The sequence below is a fragment of the Rissa tridactyla genome, chromosome 4 (genome assembly GCF_028500815.1).
Source record: "Rissa tridactyla isolate bRisTri1 chromosome 4, bRisTri1.patW.cur.20221130, whole genome shotgun sequence".
In the NCBI taxonomy this organism is placed as follows: Eukaryota; Metazoa; Chordata; class Aves; order Charadriiformes; family Laridae; genus Rissa; species Rissa tridactyla.
The window spans coordinates 81,532,287-81,549,430 of record NC_071469.1 but is presented as its reverse complement, the minus strand read 5'-3'; the positions used below and the strand labels follow the sequence as shown (position 1 = coordinate 81,549,430).

Genomic DNA, 17,144 nt, shown 5'->3' with positions numbered 1-17,144 from the left:
GCAGTAAAATTAATTTTAAAGTACTAAAGAATACTTAGAGTTTGTTCTGGTAAAATGCAATACTCTCTTCCTTTCATCTGATTAAGAAGTTATAAAAACGCGTACACTTTGCATGATAGGATGTATGACACCGACAGCCTTCCTAGAGGTACTAGTAACAGACTAAAGGAGACAATCAGATATTAATATAAAAGGTCTCGTTTTCTTCAGTAAAAACGAACGTGCTTCTAGCAACTGTTACTGCACATATTTTGCTTTCATTTTTTTATGCTTCGATATAAATGCATCAGGTGTGAAAATAAAAGTTTTAAGTAAACTGTAGTTAAAAAAAATTTAAATTTAAGTTAAAAATAATTTTAAATTAGAGACCAGAGAGAGAACAACACTGCGGTGTTATCTTTTGCCTCTGAAGACAGGAAAAACTTCCCACAACAATACATTTAACGAACCAGAACGCTTGGAATTAAAGTTTTCAGGGCACTCAAAACACACCAACTTTCACATGCATTGTTTTGAATCCTCTTCAGTCTCTATCAGTTCAACCTCACTCAGAAGACTCTGGGGCTCTTTTTTTCCAAACTTTTCCAGACAGCCCTGGAAGGCTTTGGATAGAATTTAAACGATTTCAGGATCTTTTATTTCCAATCGCTCTATGGCATTGCAAAACAAAAGTGACGCTTTCTATGTTAGGGGAGCATTCTCCTCCCCCCTCCCCCCCACGCGTAGGATTTTGAAAAGTGAAAGTTAGAAAAATAATCTTCTTCATCCTGACATATTTTCAATCCTCTTAAAACAATCTCAACAACTATATATAGTATGAAATTAGCTCTCGCCTGTTAGCCTTGTTCCTACACAGAATTTTCTAACGTGTCTCAGCAGTAATAAATTGTAAAGGAGGCTATGACTCTAAGAGTAGACAGTGTGTTTCATGGGTATTTAAACAACAGCATTAAGTACTATAGGAATCTGTGGAATGTGGAGTGCAGATTTATGTGTCTTAACAATTTCTTTACTGGTTTGTAATAAGCCAGCAAACTAACACTTTATTTTTGTATTAATTTGGCCTCAGAAGCAGAGTATACTGGAGCATGACAAGAACAACAAAAATAAACTGGCATATACTTAATAACTGTAACAGTGAATTGCCTCCAATGCTAAAATATTTATCGAAACTGGGGGGAAAAAAACTAAAAAGAATTACCCTCAACAGCCTGCTACCAGCTCTTTAACAGTGGGCAATGTAATGCCTTAAGGTACCTCAAACTGTCTTTCATTTTCTAGACTTAATGGCTGATTGCAGAAATCAATGTTGCCATTAGTAACAGAGTATTTGTTATGGCATGATTTCCTCTGTTGTTAGGCTTGCAGAATGATTACAGTATTAGTGAGGTGCTTTCTTTATAAAGGGCTGAAGATATAACTTTCAATTTACTATCCATTAGTAAGTGACTTTGGAAATATAGATGAGGCCAGAAATCTTACCTGTTATTACTTGGAGATTTTTATTTCAGCAGTCATAGGCTAGTAAGTTTAAAAATTGTACCAGGAAGCTCAATATTATATAGACATCTCCAGTGAAATATTATCTGCTTTGCTATTTTATACACAGCAAGTTAACGTGACATACAATGCAATTAAAATGTTTCGGCCCGATTTCTATTTTTCTTGTACTTTCAAATAGATGTGAATTAAGCAGAAGGCTTCATACATGTTAAAATGTGCACATAAGTTAAAAGATTGTCAAAAAGTTACTAATTTGTTTTTCTGAATCTCTTTTTAATCAGTCCAGTGGCCAGGTACGAGTAGATCTCTCAGCTAAGTAATTGATATGGTGGTGGGAATAAGAGCCATCAGAGAGGTTAGCCAACAGGCTGTTTATTAATCCTGTTTCTTTGAACTATAGCTCAAAGAAGGCATCTTTCCTCGCCCTTTTAAATGGAGAACATGGAAAGATCTGCAAGAGAGACACCACAAATAGAAGAGGAGGAAAAAAAACCACCTTCCAAAACCTGGAGGGAGAGGCCCTGGAAGCGACATGGCCATTGGTGACTGCAGACCCTGCACGCTGCTGCCGGTGGGGTCGCGGAGGTGACAGCTGAAAGGCTAAGAGACCCGCCCTTGGAGGGGAGAAAAGGGCGAGCCGAGAATTAACCTCAAAGGCATTGCAGGAACCCCAACACAGATGTTCTGGCATGTAACACCACATCCCTGTGGACCGCTAGGAAGCAACCTAACGAATGCATAAACTACTTTGCTGCTGTGATTTCAAATATAGCTACGAAGCTTTCAGTGCAGAGAGGGAAGGAGAAGTTATCATACCTGAAGAGGAGGGTGAGGAAGGATGTGGGCTGTCCTCCTGGGCGCTCCCCGTCTGTGAGAGACCCCCACCTACTCCGCTTTCTTCAGTAATGTTAGAGGACCCTGGTGTCGTCGACCTGCTGACAGACTGAGACTCTTGATCACTGCCAGACCCACGTCGCTCATCAAGATTACCTTGAATTATTTCATCTTCTCCTTTCCTGTCTCTTTTGTGGACCCTGGAGTGAACGACCACTTGGTGGTATGTTCTAAAAACCCTTCCGCAGTCCGGGCATTCAGTTGGCTTTTCTTTTACGTTTCCATGACTTTGTAAGTTGTAATCGAGTCCCTGGTTCATACCATGTGACAAAAAATCTCTACTGCCTTCTAAAGGGTCTAGTTTGTTTGGCAAGTCTCTCTGATTGCCCATTTTAGTGCTGTGAACCAAATCAGCAGGCATTTTCTGCTTAGAGCCATCTGCTCCTACTAACACATACTCCCGCTTCTCCTTATCAAACATAACTCCAGCATTTGCCAAAGTGTCTTCATGGCTGCGCTGTATCTGCTGCTCTTTAGACAAAAAGCCATGTTCCATGGCCATTCCCCTTGCCATAAGCTGCCAGGCCTGATAGCTGTTTACTGGATCCATCTCTGCTGCTTTGGCGGCAGCTTGTAACCTTTCTATACAGCTGGATTTCAGAGGAGGCACCAGATTGAGACAGCCCAATAAAGAATGTTTATCCCCTTCAGCAATACTGTGGCCAATGCCAGAAATGGGCGAAAGGAGCTTCCCCAAGACTTCTTTCTCTTTCATGGGCATATCTCCTTTGTTATAGATTTGATTTTGTTCACTTAAACTCGCTTTGTCGGGAGGAAGAAACCCACTTTGCAAACATGACAGGTATCTGGAATACAAGTTTGCATGAGCTTCCTGGGACATGCTGCTGATGGAGACAGGTACTTCGGGATCATTAGGAGATTTGTTCTTTACAGATAACTTATTCAGGTGAACTTTCATGTGATTTTTAAGAAACCAAGGCTCTTTGAATCGCCTCCCGCAGATCTGACAGCAGTGTTCAAAGGAATCTTTGTGCTTTCTCATGTGGCCTTTTAGGAACCAGGCCTGGCTAAACACTTGGCCGCACACCTCACAACGGAACTCGTTGGTGGATTGCTCCCCATTCCCGTTGGAGCCCTGGCCCTGTGCCGACTCTGCGGTTATGTGAGCCTTCTCCACGTGGCTAATCAGCTCCTCCTCCTGCGAGGCGGCAAAGTCACACAGGGTGCACTTGTAAGGCTTGTGCAGGATCCTTATGTGCCTGTCCAGCTCTTCTCGCTTCTTAAACTTGCCTTTGCAAAACGTGCATCTGAACCCAGCTGTCTGAGCGACAACTTCTTCCTGGACGCTGACTGGCTTTGGAGAGGGAACAGGGTTTGAAATATCAGGTGTGCTGTGATTAGCTGGCACAGACAAGTTACAGTTTGCAAGAGGCATTGGCTGGGTGTGCTGCTGTGCTTTCACATCGGATCGTGGCTGCAAGAGGCTGCCCTTCATCTGTTTGTCCCGAAGAATTGCTCTCTCCTCCAGCTCATGTAAAAGTCTGTTTTCTTCTCGGACTCTTCCACGACCTTTGCCAAGGTTTCCAAGCTTATGAGTACGCAGGTGTATCTTCAGGTTGCCTTTTTGAGCTGCTCTGTGGTCACAGTATGGACACTTAAATGGTTTCTCTCCAGTATGAGTTCGCATGTGTAGCGACAGGATGCTGTTAAATCGAAAGCGTTTCCCACAGAGGGGACACGGGTACTTTCTGTTTTTCCTGGCATCATCCTCTATATCGCTCATCTGAGACATAATCCCTAGGTTTTGTCCATTTAAGAACTGCTGCAGATCCACGCGCCCATTCAAACTGGTGTCGACCTCCCTGTTGAGCTGGTTTGCCAGCAATGCCATCTGACTGCTGATGGGCTGGTTTGCTATGGACATGTGGCTTTTGTCTTCTAGTGGTGCTGACGCCTTCTCCTCTGGATTCTGCCTGTTCTGGAGCTCCGGGAAGGCATGGCTGAGCTGGGAAGTGATCTGGTGCAGCTTCTGGCTCATTGAATACTGCCCATTGAGTATGGTGGTGTTGAGATGGGCGTCAGCTTCTGGCACAGCTGAAGAAACACCAAGGCACAAACTAGCTTCCTCCATCTCTGAAAATCAGAAGATATTTTAGATTCAGACTGTGAAAGAGTTACAAGCATTGAATCACTGACGTACAATTTGCATTTTATGTTTTACCTACTCATAATAATGCAAAGGAATTAGTGTAAAAACAATAAAAAGTGTATTAAATGCCAACTGCGCTATACAGTTTTGATCATACATGTGCTTTCATCATTCTGCATGTTTACCAATAACCATTAATTACTATTTTAAAATACGCTACAATTTCAAAATCTAATTATTATGGAAGGGGCAAAGGCTTTTACCACTTCCCTTGTCTTTCTTCTCGTGAAATTGCACCTGTTTACATTTCTAAATCTATAGAAAAAGAAATGTTATGCATCTCTCCCATTTCCATTAGAAAAGCCATGAAAAAAAAAATCCAACAAAAATAGAAATCCATTTGTAACTTTCAGTTCCATTAACCATATTCAATATATTACACATTCTACAATGAGAAAGATAGTTTTATGATTTGACAAAAAACGATGGTATGATATTTACTGGTGTACAATAAAACAAGATAATGTTTTGGGAAAAAATAAAGTAAAGGACAAGCTTTAGAACAATAAAAGGGATTTTGCTTTAGTCAACAAAAAGTGCAGTAATATCTCATTAAGCTGATTAGTATGCTGCTTAGAAACAGTACTAGGTGCTGTAACACATGATTATAATCATAAAAATCCTTCAGTGTTTGCAAGTAAGCATTAACGAGGTATATTAAATTTTAAGGAGACTGCGACTAGCAGCTTTGTAAACCTCTGAGATTAAGATTTAACCCTTCTGTTACAAAACATTGTTATTTTGTCAATTTGAAACTGAGCCCATCAAAAGGCACATAAATTATCTTCTGCCAAGTCTTTTAATTCATCGTTGAAAACCTTCAGATTTCTGTTCTTAGGAAAACTTACCAGATTATAGAAGGAATATCTCTGTCCTTCGATGGGTAAGACATGTGATTTAAGGGACTTTGATTTGTTTTAAAGAGTTCTCTTATGGAACTAGATAAAACCAATTAAAATCTGGGGAAGGTGTTGTGGAAAGCCTCAACAAGTTTAAGAATTTTAATAACTTTCCTAATACACAGTAATGACTACAAATTGTACCTACAATATGTGTATTGCGGAAAATTAGAATTCAAAGCTGTTTGTTAAACACAAGTGCTCTGTTCTGGTCTGCGTAATTGTCCACAGTAATCTTCTATCCTTGCCACTTCTCTACTCTATATGGAAATAATGTATCTATAAAATTCTATTTAAAATATAAAGTTTTACATTAATAACTCTCGAACTGTATGATGCTATAAGGTTATATTAGAACATAATTAAGATCTGTGTTGTTCAGTGGAGTGATTTGACACTTTATTCACTAATAAAATTACTGAATTCTATACATTATTGAATAATTAATTTGGTCAACTTTCTGCCTGGCTTTAGCCAAAAGCATTTCCTCGCTATGCCTTCTACAAAGGCTGCAGGCACACTCCAGGTGGACACCATTCCTCACAGGGCTTCATAGTGGCCACTCACTAGACAATTTGAGGCCCAAATCTGGCACATACTTAAAATGCATGTAATTGTGCTCATGGGAGTAGTCCAGTAGACTTCAAAGGGTGACTCTTGAAAGCAAAGTTCCACACATGCTTAAGTATTTGCAGGATGAGGGCCTAAAAAAAAAGTATGGGTGGTCTCCAAGAGGAGACCTATTTGGTCCTCGACAGGATGATTGAGGTTGTGATGCAATGCAGATCTTGTAAGAAGTAAAGGGGGAAGTGTATATTCATGTATATTAAAGATGAACATGAGCTACACAATTTTGCTTAGATGTAAAGCAGATCTTTTTCAAAGTTCAACAGTGCTCAGACTCAGGTTTCCTTTCGGGGACCCATTACTTACATGCTGTCAGTGTTGTTATTTATAAAAATATTAATGAGATCAACTATATAAAAAGAAAAAGCTTATACCTATAAGCTACAGAACTGCACTTAAGTAGCTTGTAACGTCTGGTTTCTGAAGGTAGGGGAACATAGTCAAGTCAAGTGATCACCCAAGGCCACGTAGCAAACAAATAAAATTCCTGGTTTCCATAAAAGTTTTCTGTGGAGTGGACCACAATCATTCAAAATGTGTGTACACAAAACCACATTTTTTTTTAACATTTTTGAAAGTTTGCCTAACTTTAGAAGCAACCCAATTTTCACATTCCAAAGGTTTAGCTTAAAATCTGAGGGCCATAGTGCTTAGGCCTGCCATTACCTGAAGTTGACTGAGATTTTGAGTATCTACCTACCCACTTCCTAAAAATAAAAAAAAAAATAAAAAAAAAACCACAAACAAACAACAAATCGCCAGGAAAAAAAAAAAAACCACGAAAACCAAACAAAGAACAGAATTGACTTTCTGTCTGGATTCCACATACCACAGGCGTTACTTCTCCTCACCACGCTTAAACAAGGCATGTTGGCAAACAAGAACATAAAAATTCAAGAAATGCGTTGCATGTACAGACACATACATATACTGAAGAGGGTTTAGAAAAGTCTTTGTGAATTGTCATTATTCTATAATAGCTTGAAAAATGCAGTCTAAATTTCATTTATTCAGTTGACCTCAATGGGAACTGGTGCCTTTACATGCTCAGGAAGGTTTGGGTAGTTAATTTTAACATTTTATGCTCTATCGAAGTTTGGAAATGCTGACAGCTCCCAGTGGAGTTTATTAATTCTGATGTTTAACCCTAAGCATCAGTTCAAACGTATGGTTACTTGGATTGAGGAGGGGAGAGGCAGTTGTGGTTGAGATTTTAAGTCATTCAGTGTCTCTTTTTCAAAGATAACTTTAATAAAGTAACGACAACAGTTATAGTTGGAACATGATAATTTTTTCTAATTTTCATTTTTCTGTTTTCTGTCTCCCACAAACATACAGACATACATAATGTAGAATTTAGATAGGATGAATTAAAAAAAAAAAAATCAAGAGGAAGACCAAACCCATAATTTCTCATTTAAAAACTAAAAATTTTGGATGAAGCCTGGGAAGCCTGACCCACACACATTGATCCTTGGGCATTGGAAATTTTATGTTTTTGATGAAATAATCAGAAACGTAGCCAAAGCCACTGCTTAGTGAGAAATAACCACCTGTAAATGCTGCGTATTCTGATCTGTTCAGTTACTAGGATCCAGCTACCGCAATCTCAAGATGCTACAATTCTTCACTCAAACTGTATTCCCACCCTCACCTGCCCCAGCTTCTTGGAGTCCTTTCTCCTGCCTCTGGCTCTGAATTGTCAGATCAGACAAATCAGACTCTCGATATTCTTCAGCCCATTCACAGCAAAACCTACCAAAATCTCATCTTGTATCCACTTGCAAGACAGAAATAAAACTCCTCCTCATCCATCATTCCACTATGAATTAGATAACCCAATCTAATTTACCTAATTTCTCTAAAAAAAATTAGCAATTTCATTCTCTCCCTCTTTATCCATCATCCCTGTCGAGATCTATGACCAGAGAGCCAGAGAGGGTTACACCAGGTGGGGTAAGGGGTTTTCCTTCTCCACCCAGTGAGCCTCTCACTTCAGGCCTTGCAGGTCGAAGTCCCCAGCTTGGTGTCATGGTGGTCACTTCACAGCCTCTTCCTGTGGGCCAGGACCCTCTCCCAAGGTCTGGCTGCTCTCCACGACACCCAAGAGGTGCAGAGGTGCTTCTGCGTCACAGCCATGCTCGCAGCCATGCAGTCGTCCTGCCTCCACATGGATGTCCCTATAGACGCTACCATCCTCTTCAGACTGGCCTGATGTGCAATTTTACCGTATCCATTCTGCCCCAACAACCAAATGCTAAAAACACTAAAAAAACCTCAAGTGAGTGGACCTCATTGAAATTTACACTTTAACATATACCCAGTTTGTAATTTCAACTGTTTTGACAAAATAAGTCTTTTTTACAACATCTTCCTTCATTACGACCTGCCCTTCTTGCCCCCCAAGCCAGAACAGTATTCAAAAATAAACAATCTGGAAATGCCAATTTATAAGTGCTGATGCGATGCTTTACAGGAGGGAAAATTTCTAGCTTTCAATTTTAAATATATAGCTTATTACATTATTTTCATGATTCTGATCTCTCTCATAAGGAAAACACAGAACGTCTTGCCACCTCTCGCGCTGGGAACAGAAGCACAATGTTCTCTGCAGTTAACGTATGTTTACAAAGTCAACTGCAAAACGAATTTGGGATTGTTAAGAAATTCAAAATACGTTTGTTGAAATTTATGTAGTAAATTGTCGACCTTTTAATCGTCTGAAATGTTCTGTAAAGACAGTGTCCCCCAAAGACGCGGCACCGTACAGAGCACGTTGGTATCGGGAGTTGTTCACGGGCTGCCCTTCCTAACCCAAACAGACCCTGAGCTCTCGCCCGGGCGAAAGCCAGCCCCGGCCCCGCTCCGCGGGCACAGGCCAGCCCCCAGCCTGGTGCGCGCTGCACGGGGCAGGGCAGGAGCACACAAACCGTCAGAGGCCAGCCCTTCCCCGCGTCGGGTGTGCAGTTCCCTGTTTCTGCGAGGAGGGTACTCAGCTTATGAAATTCACAACTGGATACATCTATTATAAAAATACTCTCTCATCTCCCACATGAAGGTACAGTGAGACATTCGAGCGCCTTTGATGATACTAATAGTTATTTTGATTTCACTCACATTTTTGCCCTCAAGACTATTTCCTGTGATATCAGTAACGAAAGTTCTGACTTTAGCCATTTCAATTGAACACACAGATTTTATTTAACTATTTGAAATGGATTACTGGAATTTAAAACCAATTATGACACCAGAAATGCCTGTCATCACAACTACATTAATGTAATATGAGAAGCTCGGCTTCCTTTTGCTGGAAACAGAGAAAAAAAAAAAAAGATGGCAACTAGATTAAAAAATAGTTTAAATATAAATATATGCCTACACACACATGTAAACATATGCACACACACGTATATCTGTATCCATACACATATGTGCATACACACACCTGTTATCTTTGTAAACAGATGGACCAAACTCAGCTCTCATTTACACCTGTTCATTCCTACTGGACACACACTAAAGCATTTCCCTCTTCACTGCTGTAGAGAAAACAGTCATTTTAAAAACACTGTTGTGCTGTTATTATAGCTTAGATTAGGTTAGTTAAAAGATTTACAGTTCAGTAAGCAAAGTAATGCTTTACAAGCTCACGTGTTTAAACGACAAGCTCGCTCTGGCCCTGATCCTCTGAGCAGTTGGAGTTACACACTCTGTCACTTATGCTTTCAGAATATAGACCTGGTATTTATCTTTCCAGCTAGAAAAATTCACATATATCTACATTATCTTGCGATCCATTAACAAATTCTAAATACTCCAATACAGACTGCTTCAGTTCTTAGCAACTCATAAACAGGTATCGCTGAGAAACTTCAGAATATATATTGGATTTTTATTAAATATTGTTCTTATTGTTGTAGCTGAAACAGTTTAACTAAGGCTGTTATAAGCATAATACACTCCTGTTAAGAAATACAGAACACCAGACTACTGAACCCTTTCAGGGTCATTAAACAGCTGTAAACATTATTACAAAAATAAACCAGAGATTTCATGCTTACATTTTAGCCCAGAGCTTGGTGTGCTGAGCAAGTACATTTTTTTCATCTCTTACAATCAACGCTGGTGACATTTGGGCATCCAAACAAATTACATCACAAATATTACTGAGGTGGGTAGGATACTGAGCGGTTTATTTGCCAGATGATTAATATATAAACAGTAGGGCAGGATAGATGACCTACTCTTCTTTGACTGATTTGTAGGCAATACTAAGAGACATAGATGTAAATAGTTAAATTTTAACAAAAACATGTGTGCACGGAAGGGGAGGGGAGGGATCAGCTCTATTTAATGCCACCAGGACAGCATTATCCAATCTGATAAAATGAAATAAACATTAGGCCAGATTCTATTCTCATTTTACTTATGTAAAATAGAGTAACTGCATCGAGTTCAATAGAGTTTTCCTTCCTTCCCCCCGCCCCCCCCCTTTTTTTTTGGTTGGTTAAGTAGGTGTCCTGCTCCTTGGGGTATAGTATAATTATATTAGGGAAATATATGGTTTCTGGAGTGCAACAGAACATCTTTTTAAAAAATAAGGTGGCCTACAGGTAATGTGTCCTATCCATTTGTGTTTATTTAAATATTATTAAGGCCAACTTGGTACTTCGTTATTGCTATTAGTCACTTTACCACATTTCAGTTGTATAGCAAAGCATATGTAGCTTCTAAGAATTAAAAAACCGGGGTGAAGCACCACTCGAACACGGTCTGTAGGAAGCGGTGGGTGCTCCCGCAGTCCCTGCCGGGCAGCCCCCGGGGTCGGGCTGGAGCCTGAGGCGAACACCCATCTCCCAGCACCCAGCCGCCCCGAGACCAAGCCGGGGGGAGCGGGCAAGGCATTTGACAAAACTATAGCTGCTTTGTAGCGCTGATATTTAAACAAGCTGCTTATTGATTCCAAAACAAAGTACTCCTTTAGTAACAACAGAGCCAACTCATTCCACAACAGTTTTTATGTCTTAAAGAAGGGTTAGCAGAGGGATTTTGAAGTTTCAAAAGTCATTAGCAGACAGAAAATTGTTTGCTGAGGCTGTACTGCTTTCGCTCTCGACTGAGAGAATTTCCAAAATACCTGTTACATCTGTAGGTTACTTTCTAGCTAGCAGAGCGTTTTGGACCGATAACTGATCAGTAGAAGATAAATCACCAGAACAGCCTTTGGTTGGTAGCACCCATGGAGTGGAGGACTGTGAACTGTTTGTGATCACAATCTAGGAAGACGAGCAGAGAGGAGAGGAGAGGTCATTTATAAATCTCACTCACAGATTAGAATAGAAAGATTAGAAGAATGCAGACAAGCTGTTTGATTTATTGCTACTTTGCATGTGACTTAGCAAAATCTGTTTTCCTTCTTATTTATTCTATTTCACTTGCATATACTTAAGAAGTCAGAACCAAAGAAGAGAAAGATAAATAATTGGTACGGAAAGTTCAGTAGATTAAAAAAAAAAATCCTGCTTTTTTTCCAGGCACTGGTTGCATCTGGGATCATTATTTTTTAGCTTATAAGCATTGATTCTCATTTTACTTTTTTTTTTTCCTAGTGTTCTCCTGATGAGAAAAGCAAAGATAAGAATGATACCAAAATTCAAACGTGAGCGTGATTTGCTGAATGCTTCATTAAATTAAAGCTTCTGTTACTTTAGAAACAGCATTTTTAAAAGTAAATTTGTTATTTTCTTGTAATTTGGAATGTATACAACTGATTAAACTCTCTCCAATTTGGTCAATCTCCTGTAGCTCCTATCTGATCATTCACTTTAATTAATCTAACTGGCATCCACGTCAGATTGAAGAAACCTTAAAATTAAGCTTTTAACGATCCACTTTAGTACCACGCAGTACAAATAAAATAACAAAATGCCTGGAAGACTTTGCAAAGCATATTTATGATTTCGTTTTTTGTCATTTTTACAGCACGAAATGGGCTCTGAATCTTCATTCTCATCTGAGGACGCTGTACCGCACTGGAAGCCTGTAATACTCTAACTCATTATATAATATTAAAATATACATAATGCTGACCCTATTAATCCTGCCTTCCTCACACAGGCGAGTTCCAAATAAGAGGCAGTGCCTTTCAGCTGGCTGAGGACAGGAGGATCAGGCCCTCTCTACCAATTACAAAGAGATCACGCAAGAAGAGCTACGACCACAGAACTCAAATCATAGTTTGAAACAATTTAAATCCAAAACTGTAATGCTGGGTTGATGATTTTATTTTCATTTCACAAAGGCTTAGACTTAGATTTTGTGCACAACTAAATCTAATGTCAAATGCACATATGTCCCAAAGATCAAAGTATGATTGATTGTGAAATATTCATATGCGATAGCCCGGCGAGATTTTGTTCACAAGGGCACCTGTCAGAAGCATAAGCTTGGATACAAATCATCAAATAAGTATGTAAAATCATTACTAAAATCCAGGCATGCAATCAGATAGTCAGTCGTCTGAAATTGTTGGACCGTAGCCAGCACAGTGGCTCAACAGACTAATGCTTTGGTCTTTGCAGATCCTCGGGGCCCCAAGTTCAGTTCCTCCTGCCACTGGTCAGGTCAACTGTGTGTACCTAGTGTTGACTTTCCTGGCACTTAATGCTAGGAGAAAGGAAAAAAAAAAAACCCGAGTCCATAAGTTCCCTTTGACCTGAGCCACAGAAACATCTGCTGGTTGAGTCACGAGCTGCTTGTTGGCCAAGTTTAACAGTAACCGATCCTGTTGCGGATCAGCTCTCTCAGCAGTAGGTGTCACTGCAATAAATAGATGGATTTCGAGGGACAAAGACACACATTCCCAATGAAAATGCATAAACAGAACATCCCTGAATAAAGAGAGTTTCAAAAAGAAGTATATGGTCCAATTAGACTTTAACTTTATGCAAAATGCTGGAAATCTGGTTTGGGGAGAAATGAAATTGCACAAGTGGGATTGCCAACAACAACAACAAAGTAATTCTGCCCTTTAGTCCTATGTCACAGAGATCCTTTAATTCACATTAATCACCTCCCTGCAATCCCAGGTCTATTAGGTAAAGACTGTTACAGATAAACCTTTTAAAAAAAAAAAAAAAAGCTCTCTAACAAATTAAGTAATTTTCTCTAGTGGAACAAAAGACCTAGTTATATGGAAAGACACCGCACACTCAACTGTAGTTTTAGGACTTAACAAAGACCACAAGGTTAGCCTATTTTCTGTCAAATTAGAGGGTCCACCTCCAACCCTATCTGCATACAGAACAAGCAAAAAGAGAATACTTAGAACAGCTTGGGGGGGGTGGGGGGGTGGAAGATGTCTCAAGTATAGATTTAATTAATAGAGTGCATATTTTGAAAAAGCAGTAACCAATTTATACTTGAAACAGAAATACGTGGTATGCCAAATAATATCACAGAGATGTCAGCCAAGTCTACACCATATTTGGTTTCATTATCACAAAATGGTTTGTAGGATAATTAAGGATGCTCCAAATTGCATACTATTTAGACAGTAGACAAAACAATGCATCACTAAGCGTACGGGCTACCTGTGATGACATCAACACAGAAACTATGTGCCTAAGTAAATGTTTTAATGTTGGAAAAAGAAGGATTAATATATTAAACTTTGCATAACCTGTTGCACTTGAAAGAGACCATGTGCAACAGTATATACTCTGAAAGTACATATATAATACAACTGCATTTATTTTACTTCTAATGACATCGAACTGGGAACAAAGAAGAGGAAAGAATATATAGAGATAATGAAAAGATAAATTAATCAATTCTTCAAGGTCAGTTTATTTAAGAGGAACCAACATAAAAATCTCCCCCCACTCATGGAAAGCCTAAAGGGCCACACTGCTTTTCTGGGAAGAGTTAAGCTCCCCCTTCTCTCCCAACACGCTGCTGAAATGTCCCCAGCAGTAATTCCCACCAGCTCATACCCCGGTATTCCGTAAAGCTCCTCAGCGTCGTGGGTCATCAAAGCATACTGTGATGAACACAGTCAGAGAGGAGGTAAAGACATCTTCTGCGCGTCTCTTTGCTGGGCACAGAAATAGCCAACCACTTAATATAACGTAAATGCAAACAGTTAGAAACTCAGAAGTAACTTGCCCAATTTCAGTGCACCCAAACAGATTCCAAGGACGGAAAGGGATTGAATTTTTCAGAATTTCAGCACTGTAGAGATGCGTATTCCTAACTGATCATTTCCACATCTCATTTAGGAAAAAGCTCGCCATGTATCTTGACTTAAATAGATGGCTCATCCTCTGTAAAGCAGCCAGGGACAGAGTCCAGAACTCTTGACTCCCATTGCTTAGTCCAGTATGCCAGATAGCTTTCTTTTATCAAACATAATTGACTGCTGAAAAGACGGGGTTTTTTAACTCATGACAGACCTGTCAGCATAAAATTTTTTGGTTAAAATATTACAGAGAGTTATTTTGGGTTTTAATAACTGAGATTCTTGGCTGTTAATCCCTTCTACCTCCAATTTCTGTCTTCTCTCCTTTCTTCCTTCAACCCAACTGATTTATTTTTCCTCTCCCGGTAACACATGGACTTGGTGGCAAGAAGAAAAGACATAATTTAGAGGGTCATAGTGATTCTTAGATACAAGTGGCTTCAATGAGTTCTTTTTAATACTAATTTCTAGGAAAAAGATAATACTGAGAAAGCCTCAGTTTCGGTGGAATTAGATGGAGGAAAAGACAGAGTTGAAAGAGGCTGGGATGCTAGGAGGCAGGCGTATGCAGGGAAAACGGAGCAAACGTTGCTCAGAATGCTCTTTCTGTTTGTGGTCTCCAAAAAAGTAGAAACACCAAACTCCTTGCAGAACTAAGTGGAAAAAGATAGATGAGGAAACACAACACAAACTTAGACTAAGCATAGCAAAAATATACTTAATTATCGTTCAAGAAAAATGAAACACTGAAACACACAAATCTCCTTTATCCTTGTGTTCTGGTCTGTGCACACTTTTACCGACAGGATATATGACTGCTGTTGTCATTTAACTTTATTAATTGATCACTGTCATGAACACAAGAGCAGAGCCGGTAACTCTAGAAGCCACCTCCTACCTCCTATGATGCCTTCCCACTGAGATAAGTGGTTGAGACTCAAAAGGGTGTGGTTGGCAGTCACTGCGCACAGCTAAGACTCCGACAGCTTGATTTTGCAACTGCTATAATCATATCTACCCCAAGGTCAGAAAATATTCAGAAAACACGCTCTTTTTCAAACTGTCATTTTAGAGAAGCAAAAAAAAAAAAAAAAAAACCAAACCAACATCGATCTGCAGGACTGCTAATTACACTGTTCTTTCGGATGGCTTCTTGAGCAGGAAGACAGCCCCAAACAGGAATGGATGTCTATACTAAAAGTAACTGACTTGGGAGTATTTCCCTGTATTTCCCCAGCTGCTTTTTAAGTTATCTCTACCTGTTGGAGCGAGATTGTTCTGCCTCGCAATAAACCTGCCCTTTCGTCCACATGATGGTGCAAACCAGTTCTAACGGTTCTGCAATTAAGCCAAGGAAAAAACAATGATGTCACACAAGCGACCACAAAAAAGGGTCGCGTCTTTGCAGTACTCTTGAAGGCAGTGAGGTACAACCTGTGAGTGAACAGAAAATCACCTCCTACCACTGCGCTGCAAGATCAAGCACAGGAAAAGGAATGGCTACGCAGCGCGTTTATCGGAGGAAGCATAGATGCAAGCACCGATTACGGTAAAACAGTACATACGCTTAAATACAATGGCAGCATGACCTTCAGGATCCCAACAAGCTGAGCATTGATTGCTGTCTGGGCACCTCTGTTTTATCTGGGCACAATAGCTTTGATCATTAATAAAAAGGGCACTGAAAACTTGGCAGACACATAGCAGATAGATGAATACGGGGGAGGAGGAATGCTATAAAAATACAATAACATATTTCAAAGCTATCTGCAGGATAAAAATCCTTTAAATAATTTTGATGTTAATTGCAACATTCCGGGCCCTTGGCTGAAAAGACAACCTATCGTAGTTGATAGGTGAGTGGCAACAAAGCTGACAAAGAAAGTCTGATAAATGCAATCACAGGATGACAGACCCTGGCAAGTTCAATTACGGTTGCAGAGTCAGTGGGGAGATGGACTCTGCTAACTGTAATATATCCTTAACAGCCAGCTCTGGCCACGTACAGCTCTGACCAAACTCCTTCCAGTGACTGACAGGATCCCTGGAGGCTTCGGTCCCGTGGCAGGCTGAGAGCAGCTGAGAGTTGTTATCGGAAGGACCAGGGACTTACAGGGAGTGCTTTACTGCACGAGTTTGTGATAGAACACGCAAATAAACATAACTATCTCTCAGTGAAACTATTTCAAGTCTCTTGAATAGTCTGCACAAACGAGCAGCTTGTGTTCACTTTCTCTAGCTCATGTAAAACTTGACTCAGTGTTAATTTACGTCGCTGCAAACCTGGGTGAATCTAGGCAATTTCAGCAAAATAAAAAGAAGGAGGGGGAAAGACCTGGTGGTTGAGTTTCAAGGACCAGGCCAGGGGAGGCGGCGAGCGGGCTCCCGCTCCTTGCGATAGGATATCAAAGTGCTCCTCACCGAACAGGACCGAACACCAAAAGCCCCAGAGCTGAGAACACTCAGGAGTTCCCACACAAAACCTCTGTGTTGTTTCAGTTGTGCAAGCAAAACCTCTTTTTTTTGTTGTACTGATTTCAAGCACCTTGCGCCTACACTTACAAGTATAGAGATAGTTATACCTCTTTCGAATTCGAAGGATTTTCATCTCCTTCACTTTCGGCTTCTGAACGGACCAGCTATTATTTGATGTGAGAAAGCAAGAAGGGGATGTATATAGCAAACTGGGGCTTCTCATACTTCAGTGCAAAATTATCCAAGAATTTAAGTCATATTTAATCAAAGTATCAAAAGTATCAGGCTTCCTTGTGGTTTCCTTTTCTTTTTTTTTTTTTCCTTTTCTTTTTTTTAA

General features: G+C 40.0%; 1 protein-coding gene across 9 annotated transcripts in view; it reads right to left on the bottom strand.

Annotated features, from left to right (window-relative positions):
• Nucleotides 1-17,144, bottom strand: part of ZNF536 (zinc finger protein 536) — a 349,578-nt gene that overhangs the window by 183,279 nt on the left and 149,155 nt on the right. For all 9 annotated transcript variants that reach the window (XM_054201283.1, XM_054201280.1, XM_054201282.1 and 6 more), the window contains one exon: nucleotides 2,320-4,491. In XM_054201283.1, coding sequence (XP_054057258.1) covers nucleotides 2,320-4,489 — 2,170 coding nt within the window. In that variant the 5' untranslated portion in view covers nucleotides 4,490-4,491. The remainder of the gene's footprint in view (nucleotides 1-2,319; nucleotides 4,492-17,144) is intronic.